General features: G+C 38.8%; 1 protein-coding gene across 3 annotated transcripts in view; it reads right to left on the bottom strand.

Moving 5' to 3' along the window:
• The window catches only part of prrx1b (paired related homeobox 1b), a 30913-nt gene extending 17213 nt beyond the window's left edge, over nt 1-13700 (bottom strand). For 2 of the 3 annotated variants that reach the window (XM_063064939.1, XM_063064940.1), the window contains exons 1-4: nt 13540-13700; nt 12316-13281; nt 8238-8413; nt 3994-4169 (exon numbers count right to left, since the gene is read on the bottom strand). In XM_063064939.1, the coding sequence (XP_062921009.1) occupies nt 3994-4169; nt 8238-8413; nt 12316-12565 (602 nt within the window). In that variant the 5' untranslated portion in view covers nt 12566-13281; nt 13540-13700. Of the gene's footprint in view, nt 1-3979; nt 4170-8237; nt 8414-12315; nt 13282-13539 lie in introns of all 3 variants that reach the window. The other variant, XM_063064941.1, reaches the window with a different exon arrangement.
• Nucleotides 13701-23480: the final 9780 nt, after the last annotated feature.

Here is a 23480-nt window from a genome sequence, read left to right as displayed (position 1 = left end):
ACAAGGAATCATGGAGGAAGTGATCCCTGTGGAGAGTAGGGAGAAGTGATAATGTGTTTGGTGGTAGGATCCCTTTGGAGATGATGGACATTGTGGAGAATGATGTATTGGATGCAGAATCTTATGGGGTGGTTGGTGATGACAAGAGGAACTCTTATCACCGTTAAGGCGGCAGGAAGATGGGGTGAGAGCAGATGTCTGGGAAATGGAGGAGATGTGGGTGAGAGCAGCATCAATGGAGGAGAAAGGGAAACGCTGTTCTTTGAAGAGGGAGGATGTCTCTGGTGTCCTAGAAAGGAAAGCCTCATCCTAAAAATAGATGTGGTGGAGTCAAAGGAACTGAGAAAAGGGAATAGCATTTTTACAAAGAATTATGCTGCTTATCTAATTTGCTGATTGTTAGCAGAGACAATCTAGGATATACATTTGAATAGTTTATCTATGAAATATCATGTCTACTTACATTAAATGGTTGTTAGAAAAAGGTGTGGCTGTATCCAGCCCTCTATTCTGATGAAATCACTAATCTATAGTTTCATGATATCTTGTAATCTAAATAATTGTCCTTATGCCTCCAATTAGTGACAACTTTAAAATATAAAACAAAGCAAAGACAAGGGATGTGAGAGACTGCATTTCTTAGCAATAATATCTGCAATTAACTCACATTTCCCCTTTAAAAGAATTACTTCATTTAGTCTTAAATCATGAAACTGGCAGCAATGTAAATTCAGTCAATAAAATGCATTTAAACTACCATGATATTAAACATATCGGGTAAAATTTATCCACTGAATATAATCATACCGTTATACAATACTTCGGTTGCTTTTTATTTATAACTACCAAGTTGAAATCCGTAACTATGATTGTCACGAGAAACGCAGAATGGTATGATCTCTTTCCTGAATTCATTAATTAACCTGAGCAAACAAATTTAACAAGTTACAGCTGGTTCCTGACAAGTATGAGATGAACCATCAAAAAGTTAATCACCAAATTATAGATTCCTATTAAAAGAAAAAACATCTAAAAATCTGGGTGTATAATTAATAGCTAGTAGCTATAATTTTAAATGCCGTCTCTTGAATGTATTTAATGCATTGCAAAATTTCTCAGTCTAGTTATAAATATGACATTAAATCCAGCTTGTGTATGGCATAGTAATTGGAAATTATAGAAAAGTGCAATTAAACCTCAGACGATTAAAGAGAATTACAGAGGTATGAGAGAGGAGTTGGCCAAAATTGATTGGAAGGGGACATTAGCAAGAATGACAGAAGGACAGCAATGCCTGGAGTTTCTGGGAGTGATTTGGAAGGTGCAGAATAAATGCATCCCAAAGAAGAAGTATTCTAAAGGGAGAATGAGGCAACCGTAGCTGACAAGGGCAGTCAAAGACAGCATAAAAGTAAAAGAGAGAGCATATAATATAGCAAAAATTAGTGGGAAGCTAGAGGATTGAGAAGCTTTTAAAAACCAACAGAAGGCAACTAAGAAAGCAATAAGGAGAGAATAGATGAAGGTAATCTAGTCAATAACATAAAAGAGGATACCAAAAGATATTTCAGATATATAGAGTAAAACAGAGCTAAGTATAGACATAGGAGTGCTGGAAAATGATGCTGGAGAGAAATGGTGAACAAACTTAATAAATACGTTGCGCCAGTTTTCACTGTGGAAGACTCCAGAGAGTGTCAGAAGGCACAATTGAGGGTAGTTGCTATTACTAAGGAGAAGATGCTTGAGGAGCTCTAGGGTCTGAGGGTAGATAAAATCACTGTACCACTTGGACTACATGTCAGGGTTTTGAAAAGGGTAGCTGAAGAAATTGTGGAGACACTAGTAGTGAACTTTAAAAAATCACTAGATTTCGGAATGATTCCAGAAAATTGCATATGTTGCTCCACTTTTTCTCTCCACCGTCATATTTCTGAACAGACAATGAACCAACCCATGAACACTACCTAATTACTTCTGCTCTCTTTCTGCACTATTTATTTAATTAATTTTAAATGTATATTTCTTACTGTAATTTGTAGTATTATAGTGTCTTGCACTGTAGTGCTGTTTGCAAAACAACAAATTTCACGACATATATCAATGATATTAAACATGATTCTGATTCATCCTTTAAGAAGTGAGGGAGGCAAAAAACAGCAAATTATAGGCCAGTTAGCCACACTTCAGTAAGATGTTAGATTCCATTATTAAGGAAGAGGCTTCAGGATTCTTGGAGGTGCAGGATAAAATCGGGTGATCAGCATGGTTTCCTTCATGGGAAATTTTGCCTGGCTAATCTATTGGAATTCTTTGAGGAAGTAACGGAAGAAGTTAGCGGATGTTGTTTACTTGGATTTTCAAAAGACCTTTCATAAGGTGTCACGCCTAGGGCTGTTAAACATGATAACAGCCCATGATATTACAAGAAAGCTTTGATAGAAGACTGGCTGACTGGCAAGAGGAAAGAATGGGAATAAAGGGGTCTTTTCTGGTTGGCTGCGGGTAGCTAATGGTATTCTGCTGTGATTGGTATTGGGTCCACTATATTTCATGTTATCTGTTAATAATCTGGATGAGGGACTCTGCAGAAAGTCTTGGACAAATTAGGAGAATGGACAATGAAAAGGCAGGTGGAATATGGTATAGGGAAATGTATAATCAGGTATTTTGGCAGAATGAATAAAGGATAGACTATTTTCTAAACGGGGAAAAAATTCAGAAATCAGAGGACTTTCAGAAAGCAGACGGACTTTCAATATTCTCCTTATCTCTTTTTAATTTATCTTAATAAATATGTATGTACAGAGCAGACAATTTTAATTTCAAGAACAGTAAAATGATATTCTGGAGATGAGTTAATGCCAGAGAGTTGAATAATTCTCTGGCATTAACTTATTATCATTATCAATAATTTGATAATTGATACAAAATATTTTCGAGCTTTATATACCATACTTGGTCTATTGTACAGTTCCAAATGGGAACCAAGTCCATGTATAACTCAGTTCCTTGTTACCACAGCAATGTCTGCTGCCAAAATGATGGCTTTGTTTTCCTGCCATCATAAATTGCTGTGGGGATATTGATTTCTTGCTTGCCAAGAAATATGCCTACTGACATGCTTATTGCTTTGGCTCCTGATTAGCTGAAGCAAAGAATACTGGCTATGTCCTGACAACTTTCGGAAGAAAAACAGCAAGTAGCACCGGTGCACCTTTCTTAGGCCATTTAGGGCCATTACTGAGGACAAGGAAGTTTCCCATTTGGGTCTACACTGAATTTAATTCAAACTTTCTGTCAGGTTTTCTCTAGAATGTGAAAATGTTCAGAAATATTTCTCAGTCTGAATTTACAAAGCACAACACATTCTCTACAATAATGAGAACGAGCACACACTGCAGTGACATCATCAGTCCCTGGCATGTAGGTATTTAATTTTGTAATTCCATTGAATTGCCTTGTCTTTGTGATTTTACCAATTGTCGTTATAAAAATAGGCATTTCATGCATTCTAATTTCTACAACACCTTCCATTTTATGGAGATATTCAATAAGCTTGGCAGCCAAGGTAGCTGAAATACAGTCACCCTGACAAATCTAATAATGCTGTCTATTATTCTGTATACACCTTTTTCCATATATTATTGCATTTAGGTAACTTACATATTACATTCGTACTATCTATTAACCATAAGACTATACTAAGTGTTCTTGGGTTCTGGATATCAAATTTTAGCTGTGCTTAGAATGAAATTGTTGATCAAATTCATATTGCTCACAGTGCGGAGTTAATACTAGGCTGCATGATATGGAATTGTGGATACAACATCAAATTTAATGAGCTTATTGACAATATTATGTAGAGTACCATATTGGGGGGGTCAATTCTGAACTTTGAAGGCTACGTTCACGAGAGACTGGCAGTACTATATCATGGCAATTTCCGGGCAATGTGGTTATTACATATATATATTACCAATAAGAGATTACCCATATGGAGATGTCGTTCCCCAGGACAGGTAATCCTGGGCTCTGGGTGCAGGGCGGGGTGCCATGGGCTGCTCCACTGCCTCTCCACTGAATGATTTGAGAATGGATGCATTTTTACTGGCCAGCAAAGCTCTCTCATTTCGGCGGAATTTCGCTCTTCTGTTTTGAAACCAAACCTGAAAGGAGAGAATAAAACAATAAATCCTGTGCGCTTAAACATCATTTCCCATTCCAACTCTGCCTTAAACTTCTTGGCTCATTTTCTTGCCAGGCCAAAGATACACCATTCATGAAATTCTGTAATAAGGCATGAACCGAGTAAAAGGTTTTAGGGATTCATCTTAATAATCGTCATATGATAGGGAGAAAAAGGCTTTGAAGATGCAATCTCTGAGGAGGCATTTCAGAGCACAACATTGAATTGTATCTTGTAATTTTACTTTGATTTGGAACAATGGTACTGGAATGGTGCATTGCACAAGAAAAAGAGCAGACAGGTTGCTGAACCATCTTCAAAAATTCCAAACTGATTTTACCAGGAGCATTGTGTACAAAGGGCATGAAGCATCTGTATCACCCATCCCACAATCTCTTTGAACCACTACCATCAAGAAGGAGGTACAGAAACATAAGGACTAGGACTGCCAGACTGGGTAACAGCTTCTTCCTCAGGCTGTAAGACTAATGAATACCCTGCCACCACTGAGGTATTGTCACTAGGACAGTGAGCTGTTTACCTGTGCTGCACACTTCACATGCATTTTAATTATATTTTATTAAGTTAGTTGTGACAATATTTTGCTGTATGTGCGGTGTGTGTTATATGTACTGTGGGTGCACCATGGGCTGGAGGATTGTTGTTTCATTTGGTTGTATATACGAACAGTCAGATGACAATAAACTTGAACGTGATCTTGTCTAGGTGGAACGAGTCCACTATTGATACATTTCCCAAGCCAGCAAACTGATATTAGGACTCTAATACATTCTGAATGTAAACATTCCATCGAACCTGGTTTCGCAAGTCGATATATTTAAATTTAAACTCATATTTTAAGCTCATCTGATAGTTCAACTATTGGAGTATTTTCTATAAGTTTATTATTTTGAAGCTGACGATGTAAAAGAGTTGAGGATGCATACATCAAAACTTGTTCCAGTGAAGATCCTTTCAGGCTGGCACCTGAAAGGGCTGTAATTTACAGCTCTTGGTGTTCATGGGGACTGAAAGTCAGCTATATAAATCTTAAGAAACAATGTTTCTCAGGTCTCAAAGGTATATAATTGTAACAGTACTGCAAATTTGCAATGTAAATTGTAATTCTAATCAAGAGTATGAGCATTTTGCTTTACTGGCAATAAGATGTATTGGAATATTACATTAATGGGCAGTACCATTAATACCGTACAGCAAAGTTGTACTGTAAAGAATTTTTTAAAAATGCTCACTACTGACATAACTCACTTTCTTGACATCTTCCCTGAAAACTGGAACACAGAGGATGGTTCTCATTAGGTCCAATTAGAACAAAATGACACAACACTGTCTTGCTTATGGGGGGTTGAATCCACATAGCACATTTTCATTTTAATTATGGTATTTTTTCTTTGTTCGGAATAAAAATTCGTAAATGGGAATCTAATCAGTGCTAGTTAAGTCACTCTGCTGGGGATTTATTTTTCAAAATATAAAATATTTTGGCAAATGATTGGAGACAAACTTAGGAAGAATTACAGATTCAGAGAAGTCCATTTAGATATTGGCAAAGTTGGCTGTCCATTTTGAGTGACTTTCCTGACTATTTAAAAAAAAAAGCCCACAACTCTATCTCTTAACTGCTCAACCGACTGATTTCGCCTTTCTGTGACAGGAATAAACAAAATTAAGGAAAGAACTAAACCACTGAATAATGTTCATTGGTATGGCTTGGATGCAGAGGCTATCTTCTGAATTGGCTCACATCTGGAAGAGCTTGACTGGAAATCTGACCTATATCTGATCTATACCATGGTAGTGATGGTGGACAGTGGGAAATGAGGTATTATAATTTTCCTGCTGAGCCTGAAAATAGAGGGATATCTAATGTAGGTCCAATGCAAGAGAACATAACTTCTTCTCTCCTCTGTGTGACAGAGCATCAGTGCTCCCTGACTTCCACCCAGACCATCTGATCTGGCATGTTCTCAAAATGCCAGGAAGCAAATCCTAGTGGCACACTTCAGGGATTGTGGATACTGTACCATAACTAATAATGCAATGTAGGTGATTTGAAATGATCACTTGCTCTAGTCCAATGAAATCTCCCAATGAGCATGGCACATTGGATCTGCATTGGAGGGTGGGAGGATTGGATAATATTCCACCAGTAGAAAGGTTTTAACCCGCTTTATGCACACTTGATCCAGAGGTATGTGATAGGTAGATTTGGTTGTCAGTCTGTAGGTACCCATTGCATCAGGTCTAAAGCTCCCCTTGCTGTTTTCTTATACGTATTGGGATCAGCTGCAGTCTGGGAATTCCTACAAGATCTTAGTACGTGGCAGATTTCATTGGACTGGAGCAGGTGGTCACACCAACCTACATATATTGCTTTATTTGCCAGGCAAAATGTATTCTGCTTTGCCGTACTATAAATATTCAACAATTTGCGATGTACTTCCTATGTACTCGGTTGGTGTGTTACACTGACTCTACTCAGGAAGAAAAATTCAGTTAAAATTAATTTAGAGAATAATTCTGCCCTTCAGGTTTCGTTCATAAACTTGCAGCAGTATAGTTCTGCCGAAGGGTTGCGACCAAAGCGTTGACTGTACTTTTTTCCATAGATGCTGCCTGGCCTGCTGAGTTCCTCCAACATTGTGTGTGTGTTGCTCGGATTTTCAGCATCTGCAGATTTTCTCTTGTTCACAGTTTAAAATGCATCTTTTACAATGGATGTATCGTGGTGTGTTGCTCTGTTTCACTTTTTTTTTTACTAATGTTGTTTATCCACGGTACCACATTGTGTGGCACCAGTATACTTTTTCAGCTATTTTATCATGAATCTATATCCAAGTGCAAAATAATTAATTTTAAGAACGGACAATTGATACCATTTACGCTGCGCGCAAGTAAATTCACATGAAATTTTTAAATGTTTGGTATATAAGTTGAAAAGGAGCTTTAAATGTAACACCAAGGCACAATTATTTCGACTGTAGTGTTTGACACACTAGATCTCCAGCACAGAGGAATAATGTTTGAGCAAAACAAAACTGGCCAACACACATCAAAGTTGCTGGTGAACGCAGCAGGCCAGGCAGCATCTATAGGAAGAGGCGCAGTCGACGTTTCAGGCCGAGACCCTTCGTCAGGACTTGCCCTGAAACGTCGACTGCGCCTCTTCCTATAGATGCTGCCTGGCCTGCTGCGTTCACCAGCAACTTTGATGTGTGTTGCTTGAATTTCCAGCATCTGCAGAATTCCTGTTGTTTGCGTTTAAAAACTGGCCAACGTTGTGTTGTCTGTTTGACTGCCTGTAAATGTGTATATTCGTTCCTGTTCGTTCCCTGCCTTTGACATTCGCTGTTGCCGTTCTTACAGTTTACTCCGGGCTTTGTATTTACTTTTGAAATGAAAATAGTACCTGATAGCCAGGTCACTAAGCGGCCATTTCCAGTCACTCTCATTCAGAATCTCACTTCATATATGCTATCAGTCTTCAGAACATAAAGGCTCGTCGCAACATCAGCCACTAATTATGGACATCGTTTAACATTTGATGTGTTAAAGTCGCCAGAAGATGTACCGAACGTTGGAATCCGATCGAGATTGTGCAATGTTGGAAAATTAGAGAGTAAACAAGGTACAGAGACAAAATTAACGTTGTTGATAAGTCCTTCTTATCACGCACATTTTTGGGTATTGCGCACATAAAGTGATAAATATTATACTCACTGCACATGAAATAATGCAGTAATAAGTCAGCGCCGAATCCAATCAGTCTGTGGCAATATCGCTTTATTGTGTGATTTATTTAACTGTGAGCAAATAATTTGGAGGGAGGTTAATTTAGTATTCAGCCACTCTTTAGTAGAAGGCAAAAAAACCGCACAGGTAACAATGTGGGTAGCAACACTGAGTAAGTAACTTGTCAAAATAACTTCCTTCCTCTCTATCGCTTTCTCTAATTTTTTAATGTACAAACGAGTAACGTGCACCGAAAAGTCAATTGTTCTAAATATAAAACGGAATAAAAAGCTACCTGGACCCTGGCTTCAGTGAGGTTGACTCGTCTGGCCAGATCCTCGCGTACAAATGCGTCGGGGTAGTGCGTCCTCTCAAAAACCCTCTCCAGAGCCTGCAGTTGGCTGCTGTTGAATGTGGTCCTGTTCCTCCGCTGCTTCCGCTTCTTCTTCTGCTCTGTGTTTATTTTATCACCTACACTCCATAAAAACAATTACACGCACTGTTTAATCAGTTAGCACTTGCAGAATTAAAGAGAGGGAAAAAAAATCTCTACTTGGAGTACAAGGGACCTTCAGAACATGCACCGCAGCAATTGTGTTGAGCCCGTCTTTCTATCTCACTACTCCGCTTATCCGTCAGCAACTTGCCCGCGAAGATCAATCGCTATCATTGTATTAGTCTTACTCTAATGCTTAAATTGAGAAGGGAAATCCATAGTCTACGAAAATAAAATTGTTTCGACATCCATACTTGGCATAGTCTGCTCAATGTGAGGGGTAAATTTCCAGTCGAAACGGCCTGCTGATCCTAGATGTAGTATGTCTGTGAGTTTTTATGTCCCTGGTATTTGATATTACTTTATCTGATGAATATATCCCGTTGCTTTTCGAGTCCCTTCGCAATGGTATTTGTTTATGAATCAAATAGGTCATAAAGCAGGGTCTATGTGTTCCATATTCTTCCAACATTATTTCTGCCCTGAATGCCTAGGGCTGTATACGCCACTTAAAGAAACCTCCGTTTCTTTTATCTGTAATTCCCGTTTCCAAAAACCTGGCCTATGCTTTGATTGATGAGAGGATTAGCGTTCTGAGCGTCAATATCGTACAGGTTTCGCTAGCTGCAACTGAAATTGAAACCACGAGAGGGAACTTCTTAGCGCAGGGAAATTACGTGAGGATAGAGAAATTTTAAGTGAATGTTTTCTTTTGTCCGCTAAAGGGCTATTCTTTCACTGACTAAAACTATAATGAAATGACCATCTTCCACATACTAAAAAGTATATTTCTCGTAGGAGTATCTCGGCAATTCCAGTTTTTTCTACCATGATTTATCCATGGCCTGACATTATATCTTGATGATCAATATTTTTATATGATATATGTGAGTTACATATTGTAAGAAGTAACTCTATGTCATAATAGACTGCGTATCATATTGCACTAAGAAATTACCACCCACTCATAGTGAATATGTGGGAATATATGTAAATTAGTGGGGGAAATGCATGGTTTTGAAGGCAGCACAACTTTATTACAGTGGATGCTGTGCATGCTGTTTTAAAAATAAAGCCACTTGCCTGAACCAGTTAAAGTGCTTGGTATAATTATTGTCCCTGATTCGCACATTAATTGAAGACATAGCTATATAATGCCTGAAGTACCAGCGGGCTGGATGGACGGAATTTTTAGACAATTGATTTCTGTTGAGGTATAGGCTTTGCATTCCACCCCTTCCTCCAGCTTGGAACCTACATTCCAGTACTGTTATATAAGGGTACGTTAATTGGTTTGCAATCTTGCACAAGGCATTATGTATTTTGTGATTTCCTTGGCGGCTGCATAGAACGGCCGTTATTGGATGCATTGATTCAGTTGGAAAGTACCTCAGAGCAAGACTTCAACAAATTATAATCACCGAATAAATCCACTGGAGACCTCTATTAAAAACATCTTATTGTCAAATATTAAATAATTACTTACAGCTGCAACCAAAGATTAAAACTGCGAATCAGATTAATAAATAACAACTTTATTGATAGAAACATATTATAATCACTGTGTTTCTGGAATGCTTGCCTTTCATTCTACCGGAGAAAATGAACTGGTGAAAGATTATGTAACAGCTTTTCAGTTCTGAGTCATTATTGTGTTACGACCTCAACTACTGAGAACCCTTAAAGTTCACCGTGCAGGTAAAACTCCAGTTCTTTATTAGTTCAAAGAGGAAGCAAGCCATGTTCCAACACCTCTAGAAACGTTGATTTAATTGTATAAATTCTCTGCGCTATTACTGTTTATACCACCGAGTCGGTGCGACCCTGGCTGGCGTCAATGCCGCAAGTGTTCAAATGCATGAAGTGTGCAAAACTGTACTGCTCATCTCCTGGTTTTATGTGAAACCACCCGAAATCTCTCCGCACGGTGTCTAAAGTGACACTAGTTGCTCAGCTGAATAGACTGAAATCACAATGACCCTCTCAGGGAACTATCGTTCAATAACCTGCTAGTTTTGTTAAAAGGTGTTGACTCTCTTGGAGGCCAGTGTTTAATACAGTCTACTTAATCTTAAATTCTTTATTGGGAAGGATGGATCTCCATTTCAAAGCATGCATTATCTTGATGTCACGAAATTCTTTCCCTCTCTTTCAATATTCTTTTGGCTTAATAGCTGGTATTAAGAAACTCATTACAGCTACAGAATGTTCTCAACCAGCAACGTGTTTCATAATTGGATTGTTAAAACGTAGTGGGAGAACTATAAACTATAAAACGTTCGCGATCGTTTCCCGGGGCCTTCTCAGAATGTCAGGCTGGCTGTGTTGCTTGGGGCAGATTCTCAGACCAGGGGATCAAGGCAGATCTCCGGTCAGGGGCACATTGCCGGCGCCGATCCACATCTGCTGTGCTGTCAGAGAAATGTAAAGGGGAGGGGGCTGATGAATTTAGGCCAGGCCGGCTCAATAAGCCGTATCTAATAGTCAGTAGGGGTCTCTGGAGGCAAGGAGAGAGAAAGACAGAGAGAAAATGAGAGAGGGGGACATTCTGAACACTACACATCAATCAGCCAGCATCGGACTCACTCTGATCCAGGGACAGGCGGAAAACTTCTAACAATTTTTATCTTAACTGCTCGAGGATGAAAGAAGCTAAGAATTTACACGCTTTCCCCTTATCTTTTATTAGCGAACTGGTGCCAGACCTGGAAGAGAATGAAATTAAACTTTTTTTTAAGGGGGCCAGTAATTTTTCTGATATAAAACGGACTGTCCCCAATCAAATCATGTGCGAACTAATACCGTTTTATTCACGCGGGCCTCTGTCTATATAACATATATAAGGTAGAGATATATATAAATAATTTCCATGGCTGAGCACAATTTCCTTCATATTCGAAGCTTACAGGAAATATAAAAAAATCAAGTTTTACTGGAGATTGAAATTATTTGACTCCAAAAGTGATAAAAAATCAGAGTTATTTTGTGCACGGGGAGCGAGTGAGTTTTGGCCAGAGTATTGCCGTGGATAATTAGAAGTAAATGTTTCCTTAACTTTACATGCTAGGCATGATTCATTGAAAACAAAGTTGTCGTCTTTTATCGTTGATGCATGACCAATCAATTTATCAAACTAATCAGATTAGCTGTCATTACCAGTGTTGTTGTCTGTGGGGACACTTAAAGCACTTTTGTCAAATTCAATACGTCCACTTGTAATGGCTACACATGTTCTCAGACAATGAGCGATCAAAAGCAACATGGTTCTGCTAATGGGGGCGACGCGCTGCTAAATAGCTGAACGGCGTATTCTTCTTCGTATAATTAACTCTAAACTTACAACACTCCCCTTTATGCCAAATGAATTGTATTTAATGTTATTATCCATATAGACACGACCTTGAAATATTCTCCAGTGGGATAATGTGAACCATCTGAGCCTAACAATTCTACGATACAATCTCCACGCATCTTCTACATCTCCATACAATGTCTCTCCAATACTCTCATTGGAGACTTTACTGCATGAAGGTACTGGTACTCCCGACGCAGACTATAAATTGTTAGTTTTTAATGTGTTTGCATTTGGGACGTATTCAAAACGGAAAGCGAGAATGTAGAAGTAATGCTGCATCATCAACTTTAAAGAGTTCCGTTTTTCTTACAACACCCCCCCCCCCCAAACATTTACCTCCATCTGCCTCATAAAAGGCGCCTCGGGACTGTGCCAAGCGACATCTCCACGCTTCCGTAATAACAAACGGCTCCACGACATTTACACGTACGTGTTAATGCGATGATCACTCTTTGAGCCACAGTGATAATCCCGTTAGTAAACCCTTGTCCCCCATTTTATTTATGTTTTGTTCACACTTACTTTCTTGTTGGGGAGTGTCACTGCCGCTGGTCACCACTGGAGACTCGAGGAGTTTCCTGCCCGCCTCACTGACACCCTCGTCGGCCTGCTGAAGGTTCATCTCCCCCACTTCTTCCAGATCCAGCAGGTGACTCACCGTGAAATTCTTTTTAGACTGTAAATTGTCCATACTGGCTGTGATAGTGTTCTCCAAGCGAGTGGGTACAGAAGACGCTTGCCTGTCCATAACGTGGGGATAACTCGAGGTCATGGCTTAGGTACTAATTCTTCTAAAAACAAAATTTGTATATACAAATTCTATCAATCTTCTGCACCTCGGCACCTTTCGTCTCCAGTTTAGGCTAATACTCAGAATAGGTCTCCACACACTTGAACCCCACGCCGGAAAATCAAAACGTTAAAAAAGTAAAAAAATGAGCAAGCTTTCCTTACAGTTGATAACTTCTCCGGCGCCCAAGCAACAGCAGTACATAGTAAGGAACTTGAAGAAAAGTTGTCCTTCCTTCTTGACTCACATAGGTGACATCAGTTTAGAAAGAATGATGTTTTGCAGATGTACGAATGAGGTTTCTCAACTTACTCTAGTTTAAGAGAGAGAGACACACACACAGGAGGGTAAAATAGTTTTTGGTTGGAAGATTCTAGGCGGGGGAACTCTGAAGTGTGCAATACTTCTGCTTGTAGAAAAAAGGCCTTTCTGGCACTTCAAAAGCCAGCAGAGTGCCGTCCAGGGATTGTTTTGCGCCGAATAAATTAAAATTGGCGACCCCAGGGAGACGAGATTCTGCTAGTACAGGCCTGTAATTACGTGGCAGAGCCCCTGTGTTCTGTGCCTCTGACGTTCTACAGACCTCTCTCCATCACAGCACTCCCACCACTTTGATTAGAGCGGGCAAATGAAACCTTTGCTCTCTTGTAATCTGGCCTCGGATCCCTTTGTAATTCATTAGAAGATGTAATTATCATCTGAAAAACATATAAAAAAGAGAGAAACTGACAGCCAGGAAAATACTTCAAAGAGTCAACTTGTTTATGTATCCCGTCAACTCGCCCAGACTTGTTTTGCATTGCGGTTAAAGAACTAATTTGCATGTTTTATACCACTCGTTGGGCACCTTCCCCTCCCCCTTCCCTTCAAAAAAGAATCCGCTTTTCCTTTGCATTCGGTCATAAATAGTTCCTTGCTTCAGGCAAAAGAAAATATTACAAGGGCCATGTACTCACCTACACAAGCTGCGCCAAGAAAACTTTGTAGGAAGACTAATCCGACGGCGCTAACTTATACTTTAAATCTACATGTAGATACAGAAACTGTGCCCGTTGCGTGTGCGAGACTGCTGCGCCTCGCGGTAGTGGCGGGGGCGCTCCGAGTCCGTGCGACGCACAGCCAGTGCTCGAGTCTGTATGTAACTGGCCCTGGGAGCATTTAGCTTTTGTTTCACTTGTGCAGCAGCGATCAGAACCACACGGATCAGATGGGGGAGGGAAAACCCCAAAGTTTTCACAGATAGGCATTTTCTGAACTTTTCTTTTGAGTTGGCGATCCTCGCTGTGCTTTTAAATGCATTATTGGGATGTGGGGGCACATAAAGATTCAGTTCCCTTTTCGATTTTATTAAATGTTTTGCAAATATATGCGATAGTAGAGGCGAAGTGGTCATCTCAACCCCCCCCCCACACACCACACAATCCAAATATCCTGCTTTCATTTCGCAGATTGCGTGAGGTTTCAGAAAAAGAACTCAACAGGATTGAAGGGGAGCCCATGTGTGGAAATGGCAGGAGTCTGGGCTCCGAGCTGCAATTGACGTCCTATTACTTGCAGCGGCCTGATATGGGAAAAGAACACTTGATGCCATCAAAGAGAACCATATTGAAACCAGATGTGAGCCTCTCGGTTCTTTCCATGCATTTAATTAAGGCAACTGAGACGGAGTAGACGTTTTTTTTTCATCATTAGTTTCCCTCCAGACCATTTTCTTAGATTTGGGCGGCCAGTTCGGTGCCAGTGCAATATGTCTGTCTTTTTCATCTACAAATATCATTGAATTGAGACTTCTGTCAACATCTGTTTGGAGAAAACGCACCCTTCCCCCCTTCTTTTCCTCCTCTCCCCATTATTTGTTAAAGTCGGACTGATAGACGCGGAAGGAAACGTCAAATGAACTCGCCAGGAAGTTTATTAACCTGATATTGTACGGTTTCTAATTGCTTCTCCAACCGACGTGCGTGTTTATTTTTCAAATCGCGTTATAACCTTTATTTTGAAGAAATTTACCAGATGTCAAAACGCCTTATTACTCGAACTATAGGCGTGGGTACATCGGTGGTACCACAGAAATCACCCCTTCCCTCCCGAAAACACGCACTTCGCATTGATGAAATGAACAGATTTAAAGTCAGTGACACTATTTTAATTCAAAGTTAATATAGTATTTTATAAAATGGAATAGCATTTAACACGCTCGGTATGTAATAACTAGCTTTCTTACTAATAACCTTAAGTGTAATTCCGCACTTTTGAGAATGGATTTGATTAATCATTGGCGGGATCTATTGGGATACGGTCTGATATGCTCCGCCTAACAAGATTCATGTCAAATTTGCCTTGGTAGACTTTCCCACTACACTGAACACAGGTATCTCTGACTTTTACTTTAAACGCTGATAAAGCGACCATGAAAATGCACATGATACTAACCAGTCTAAGCAACTAAAGATTTAAATTTTTACTGGTCTTAGGCATTTTGTTCCATTTTTATTTTCAAATGCTTTTGACTACAGAACTTGAATGAAATAAGAAGAAAACGCAGATACTGGAAACGAGAGGAAATTCTTCATAAAATATCTTTATATGATTGAATTCCTTAGATCGCTTCTTCGTTTCAGATATTCAAGTGTCTGTATAAGCAAGGAGACACCGGGCTTCAATTCCGGAATCACTTTATATGTGGAATCAAATCAGAAATCACAGGCAGTCAAAACAAGCCTGTCGGTTCACTAATATTAGTAGTTGTCTTGCTAAGGTGTCCCGTCAGCTGGAAGGACGGCAGTGGAATGTTGCAAAGTGTCGCTTTGAGGATTATGATACAAAGGGTTAGTTTAACCGCCCTCCCTCCAAAAAGGAAAAGCAGATATTGGGAATGCACTATTATATATGGTTTCATTCCGGGATACTTCCATACTGGAGTCGTTAATATTTAACCTTATTCTTTATTTATTAAAATTGTTTAATATAACAAATAATGTGACGATTATGTGTTATCAACTATTCATTGATGGACAACTGCATTCTATGGGTTAACCCCTGTATATATTATTTCAATTGAGGTTTTTTTTAATGGCAATTAGCTTATCTATTTAGTCACCAGGCGCGCTCACATCTTGTGTTCATCAAAAGCCTGTAAAGATAATGTGCCCCCTGAGTCTTGTCGACGTGGTCTTTTAAAAGTATGAAAAATAATTATCATATTTATTTCTGAGACCCTCAAGTAATTTTGCAGATATCGTTCAGCAAAATATCGACAAAAATGTAATAATTTCAAAATTCACATTGATGAAGCAGAGTAACACAGAAACTATCTCGATCGCTTCAAGAAACACACGCACAAAACGCTGGAGGAACTCAGCAAGTCCCACATTGTTGCAAGTTTCTTTCTGTTTACAGTTGAAAGACGAAAATTAATCTAATTGGCTTCGCCAAAATGCAGAGAATATTTTAGAACAAATGGTTAATGTATTATGTTTAAAACATAAACAAAGTCTCTTCCCCTAATTTGTTTTGGTATTTTACATTATTTCTCCTGGGAATGTAAAACATCCACTAACGTTCGTGTTTCGGTTACAGACGGCCTCGTAAGTGCGCAAATATAAAGGGTGTTTGAGTGCTTATAATAAAAATTATCCAAATAAACTCAAGTAAAACATGGATGCAGGCATGTGAAATGAAACTACATTCTGATTTGGTTTTAAAGTACGGTTGATTTTAGCGCCCATTGGTTGAAACCCCAGCCTTACTATAGTTTACAATTTAACGCATTGCCTAATGGAAATGGGTTGATTCAATGCAATGTGTTGCAAAGCTCTTTTAGTGTCGAATCTGGAACATGAATGAAATTCACATGGTCATCGGATACTGTCGAATTTAGTGATGCAGGTCCCATAGCAAATATTCGGTAAAAAGGGTATGCTGCAAAGAACGCTACTTCACAATCCACCACGTTTCTTCCAGTCTGGGACACAAATACATTGCATTTGGAGTCAAATTGAACGTGTTATCAGCTCAGCATTCCTTTATAGTCTTATTAATAAAACAAGTTGAAATGCACAAGTATTCTTAAATGTAATTCTGTCCATGAATGTTTATATTTATCTTGATAGAAATTAGTCACGGTGATCCATTATTTCTATTAGCCATAACACTTTTGTGGCTGAATCTGTTGAATGGTGGCGCTAAGATACGGCAGAATACAAGTTTTTAAAATGGGAAAACTTGAAAAGAATAATGCTGGAAACGACAGAAGGCGTGTCACTATCTACAGAGAAACGCGAAATTAAAGCTCCCGGTTTGACCGCCTTCGTCGGAACCTCTGACAAATTCTTGGCCGTACAGTTTACAAGCAGTTCTTCGCTCTGCAATGTGTGTTATCTGTTTCGGATGATAAAAGATAAAAGATCAGAAGCCAAAAAATTCCTTCTCTAAAGGCAATACATCTGGAATTAACCGGGAGTCTAAGTTTAAAATGTTTTAAAACAAAACATCCGAATTGAATTCTATTTTAATCGATAAACTGCAAGCTACAGTATGTTAACCGTGTAACTATGTCTTATTTTTGCACCCTTTATTGCTTGCAGTGTACCATTTAATCCCACACAAATCCTTCACACACATACTGTATTCCTTATCTGTGTGTCTCCGCTGCACCACCCCGCCCCCACAATACTAGTAAAAGCCCAGCGCGGTCCAAACTCTAATTAAGATAAGTGGTACGAATAAAGTGCCACCAAAACCATATTTTATTATAAATGATGGCAACGGAAAAGAGTGGTGGTCAGGCGGCTCTTTAATAATCACAAGAGGGCACTGCCCAGCACTTCAACAGAAACTTTGCTCCAAGTGTGCGTGTCAGCTCCTGCAAAATGAAACGATTTCAGGTCAACGGTTGGTGCAATACGTTTTATTGCAAAGAAAAACCCAAACTAGTACAGTTTTAGTACATAAACTGCTATACATTTACCAAACGAAACCTCAAGCATCTACTGGAAACGCAGCCAATGATTTTATTCATAAATCTATAAGGTTGGCTCCAATCTGGACTCTGGGTAGATATTAGCGTTTTCTCCCGAAGGGGCAGCGGAGGCGTGAATTCCCACGATTTGATTCACCCCAAAACCCTTTGTTGAAAAGTCAGCCTTGCGGCAGACGGTTTGGCACCACTGGTCCTGATATGAAATTATGGTCAGCACAATTTCACATCTGCAAAATATTGGTTTGTTTCAGAAGTGTTCAATGAGCCCATTTGTGAAACAAGTCCGTGCCAATAAAAGAAGTGAATATTTGATCTGACACTGAGTAAAATTAGTGATTAATCTTTAAAAATAAATGGTGGTGTTTCTGTTCCAGAGAATGAACATTCGCTTTTGAAAGATGATTGACTCCATTAGTTTATGCCCTCCTTAGGGTTGATTGTGTTGAGTAAAAATCACTTTCCCTCTCGGTTTGCACTGAGAATACATTTTCAAATGCACCCGGTGCTCAACAGCACCTTGACCTTGATTTTCCCACCTTCACTGTTCGTATATTTCTGTGAAATATGAAAAGGTACGCAGGAATGGAACTGACAGATTGAACTGTTTGGTTTCCAAATGATATTTGAAATAGAGTCTTTAAGTCAACCGAACAGGCAATAATTTTTTTAAAAAGCCGATGTTTTACGTGACTTCTTTAATTAACAACACGGGCCAATTAAAGAAATGGTTCGGAAAAAGGTGGATTTGTATTTGCGAAACTGAAACAGATGCTGTTGCTGTAATAATTTAAGTAAAACCAAGTTAAGTTTTAATGACACTCTGCATAACGTTAAATAGCAACTGGATAAATGGCAAATCCGAGATTCCTTTTTTTCAGGTGGTTAAATAGTATCACAGATAATGTCCTTCACAGAAACCAAATTACCTTCAAACCAGGACTGCTGCCTAACTCGTATTCTCTTTGCCGTGATTCGTGACAGCGATACCACAAAATACATTGAAATAACAGAATTAATCAGGTGTATTTCCGGAAGTTAATTTGGGAAATGGGAATGAATTTGAATTTATTAAAGCGCCTCTGGCTTGTCCCAATTACTTCTTAATACCCAGTTCTTTGCTTTAGTGAAGGTGTTGTTAATATGAAGATTTGCTATCTAAACTGCCAGAAGTATCAAATACCATGAATCTAAAGCAGTCGGTGTACAGTATTTCTCGTTTACAATTGACACACGACATAAACACTTTAATCGTCATCATTAAAACAATTGGAATGAAAGATAAGCTCGATGCTGCAATTAGACCAGGAATTCTCCGAGTTCTCCAATTCCCAGAAGATCGTCTGCTGGGTGAGTTGAGTGGAATTTACTAGAATCAGAAATAGTCTCTTGCATCTTTTAAAATTCCGTTCATCAATGACATACCTTCAACGAGGCTGTTTAAACTCAATAATCAGGTTGAAATCTAGATTCGCTGGTGACAAGCAGATAAGATAGCACACATCCTTGATAAATCCTGTTCAGTCTAACTGTTAACAAAACTGATTATAACATCACTGTGCATTCTATATTTTTGGACATGATCCCCTCGCACGTCAGAACTATACCCCGTTAATGAAAACATCCCCCCTTTTCACTTCTGTTAACATCGCATTTTATATTCTAGCTGAAGACCACGAGTGGACGATTATCTACAGTATACTGCTAGGCATTTTTCAACCCCTGTTCTAGCGAATCTGTCTGAATGTATGAAATGGCCTGTGTTGCTGCAGGTCTCGTTATCATCACAACATTCATAGTGAGAGATGGAGACTAAATAGATTACTTCACACCTCTCCAAAACTAGGCTTACTCATTTCTTTGTGATATGTTTGTGGAAGAGATTTCTGTAAAATTGTTAGTATGGTGCGGGATTCGAAGAGTTGTAAATCAGAAGACAGGTAGGTGAATCGCTAAATCTTTCTGCAATTGTCCAAACTGTGTATACTGTATAATTGCTAAGTAGAGGGATAACATTCACATATAGTACTTATATCTGCACATTCACGTACACTTCTGTGTGCATATTTGTAAATTCCCACATACACCAACCAGCCCACATTGAACGCATCTTTAGGTTGCCAGGGTATTAGAAAGCATGTTCCAAATATTTTTAAAGAAACTATGCCAATCGTACAAAAGATACTTTCTTATCAGAAAGGCCGAACAGGTATTAATAAAGGGGAGCTCACGTGGCCAGCCCTGCCGTCAGATCAATACATGCGCTGTGTTTACCGAATATAATGCAGCAGCTAGCCATTTCACACGTTGTTATTTCTCCATTCCTAACTGAGGTGATAAAGTTTCAAATAACCTGGCATTAGATATCTACAGTGCACACAAACTGGGTTAATGAAGTTATTGTCATTAGTCACTCGCAGAAGCAAGGACATCTATGCATACATTACTCTACATACTGCACAAAATGCACGCATAAAACAAAGCGGTAATGGTGATTTTCAAATTGTCTATACATTTGATATGATGGTGCTTAGGTCGTCTAAAAACTATTACTCTGATATCGTACCCAAGGTTCTCTCTGCTGGTACATAATTAACCAATTTGATTTTAAGCATGCCGAGACTTTCGAGAACCCCAGAATAACAAATATACCTGAATGAGATTATTTTATTTTATTTGCAATTCCAACATTTTTTTCTTTGATGTTCAGAACAAAGGTTGATTTGTTTTAAAGTTAGGTCGCATTTATGATTGTCCGCATCAATTAGTAAATATCATCATAATATAGATCAACATTTGTTGATAAATACGCAATTAACCAGTCCTGCGCTTAAAGATGCCACATGGAAGAGTGTTTTGCTTGACAAATATTCTCTTCGGGCGATAATAGTTAATTTTCATTATAAATTTAGAAATTTTTATAGCAAACGAGGAAAATAAATAAATACATTAAGTCGATTATTGAATGAAGATATATTTCTTATGGCCTCCTTTTTTATATATAAAAAACTCTCAAGGGTTATCAGATCAGAAAACAAACACCTGCAATTGTCTCCGGTGTTACAATTTTGAATGTTTCTTTACCCGATTGTAAATCTTGATAGCAACACATCTCACGAATTATTTAACCTGAAGACAGATTGTTTTGTCTCCATCGTTCTCTATCAATATTGTCATTTTAAAAATATGCGTAATTGTTTGACTTTGATAACGTCATCCACTTAAAATGATTTATGCAGTAAAGCTACAAATATTTCATCAAATTGAAAAACCCGAGGACACGGGATGAAACAAACTGCAGTGTGTCAATCGCATATTTTTTTTACCAGCAAAACGACAGCGATTTTTTTTTCACAGTTATCTGACGATATCTTGGTAAGAACCAGGATTTGGGGGAATCCGTTTAATGTAAGGCGATTTACGACCCTCCGCGCTCCGCCCTGAACTTTTCTAAACACAAAATTTAAAAGGTAACCATGCAATTTACTACCAGGTTAAATAAGGGAAACACTGAAGATAATTAACGCCAAATGTAAGAGATTAATACTCTATGAATTTGTTGCAATGCACAACTCTTCCTAAAAATAGCTACAAGATTTAATGCTGCTTAATATTAAATACATGCATACAATAGCAAAAAAAAAACAAAATGCGATTGCACATTGCACTGCCAGAGGCGACGTTTCCAGAAGAAAGGTTGAATTCACTGTCCAGCCACTTCTCAGATTACATAATCCGTTCCAACATGTCTGGGAAGACTGTCTCTACAAAAATCAGAAGGACTTTAACGGGAATCGTCTACAGTACTAGCAAAAAAGTTTTCTTTTGTTGGGGAAAACTACTCAGCTAATTTACTCTCGCTGTGTTAAGCATCACTGTATGTTGTTCATTATGGAAAAGGACCTGCGGGTTATGAATAGAAATTTAAGACCAACATTGCTTATGTTCATCGTCTCTCCCACGTGTTTGAAGCAACCCGTTTAGATTAAATCTGATTGTTTGACCCTTTTAGAGATCTTTGCTTGAAGAGTGCATGCATTTGATTTATTTAACCATGGTTACCCAGTGGTATTGGCGTACACTGTTACAATGGGGGCCCCGGAGAACAGTGAACCGGGGATTATTAGGTTAAAAATGCCGTTCTAGACACAAGAGGTAGATCGCCCCCGTCTCCATTTCTTAGTTATATTTATACTGCGCACAAGAATCTGCGATCCTTACTTATCCAGAACTGATTTTGACTTGGAAGAACCTAATTTTATTGTCGCGCTGTCAACACAGTCTTCAGAATAGCGGGCTGAGTTCACTCAATCTGCGCGCAGATCTTCCATCGGTGTGCTATATTTTTAAGTATTTTGAGGGCGCCAGTCAGACGTTAGAAACATTTAAAGTACAGTATTATTCTGGCGTCGCCGCCCCCCCCCCCCACCCTTGCTTTCCAGTACAGAAGGAGGGACTCAGCCCGCAGCGTCGACTGTTGATTCACGCTCATAGATGCTGTCTCCAGCATTTTGTGCGTTGCTCTAAAGTACAGTAACTAAGTCTCAGTTCATGAAAGATACAGCAATCTGAGACACCTTGGAATACTTACCAAGACCAGTCTGACATCGACAACCTGTACTGTAAACTCGTTCACTCTCCACAGGCCATTCGGGCCGAAGTAAAAGCATCATTGGAACAGAGATCCTGACAGCATAATTCGGTATTCTGTAGCAATGCTTTGGTATATGTTCAGCATTCGTACACACCATCTTTTACTCATACTGCTACAGAATATTTGGAAAAACGCAGATCCTTATTATGATCGGAATCGATCGCACAATCCGGCCATTTTATAATTATCACTCCTAAGTGGCGAATAAGATAAGCATAATATTCCATCATTTGAATCAAGCCGCCATTGTTGTATTTTAATTCCATATTGTTCATTTTAGACAAATCAGTAAATGGTACTCCATAGAATCACAACTGCCATTGTCATCCTGTAGTATAAAGAATGGAACAATTATCTTTATACATTATTTTGTGCAAATATACATGCAATTTCATGCTTCGGCGAATATACTCGCCTACTTCAAGTTGAATACTAAATTAGCCAGCAGTGAGAGTAACTCTGAAATACAAATTTCGGCCGGTATCTTAAATAGGCGGAAATAAACACGGTTTTAGAGAAAGATTTGATAAATCAAGTTTAACTGAGTAATCCGGGGCTGTTTAGTTCTAAACAGCACTATCCCTGCAACTACTGCGAAGTCCCACTTCTTCAAAACTATTTGAAACCAATTTTTGCTTCTATAACTAGTGACAACAACCGCTTAATTTGAAAATCCCAATTTTACATTCTGCAGTATAATGTGTTTACTGGAAATTAACACATGCTTGAATCAACTGTTTCTTCAGCCTAAAACACATTTCACTTTGATATTGTTAGTTTAAGAATAACCAAGGCAAAGAAAACTACTCGTCTCCAATTATGTGTTTCAGTGTATCAGATATTGTATTCCTATTAATTCGAGGTGTCTGGGTTACAAGGTGCAACATGGGCTTTGTTAACTCTTTTGGAACAATGCGCGCATAATTTAGCTATACACTAAAAAATAATACCGGACCACAATCCCCGTAAAAGCGCAGGGTACAATCTGTCGTCCAGATTACGCATTTGGCAAATTCATTTCATTACACATTGCTGAGGTGGGATATAGTAACTGTAACTTTCAAATGCCGCGCTGTCATTGACATTTTTAAAAAATGTTTAAACTCTAATTCTGATTAAATGGAGTACTTGTTAAATATCGTGCCTTAAGCGCACCGATTTCAGGGCTAATACTGATCAAATTCTTATGGCGTAATTTAAGTTGTCAGCCGAGCGAAAGAGCTACTTTCTCTCAGCAGATGATGCAGATCTATGTAACCGTGAAT

The sequence above is a fragment of the Mobula hypostoma genome, chromosome 12, assembly GCF_963921235.1.
Source record: "Mobula hypostoma chromosome 12, sMobHyp1.1, whole genome shotgun sequence".
NCBI classification, from domain to species: Eukaryota; Metazoa; Chordata; class Chondrichthyes; order Myliobatiformes; family Myliobatidae; genus Mobula; species Mobula hypostoma.
This window is presented reverse-complemented; position numbering and strand designations above follow the sequence as displayed.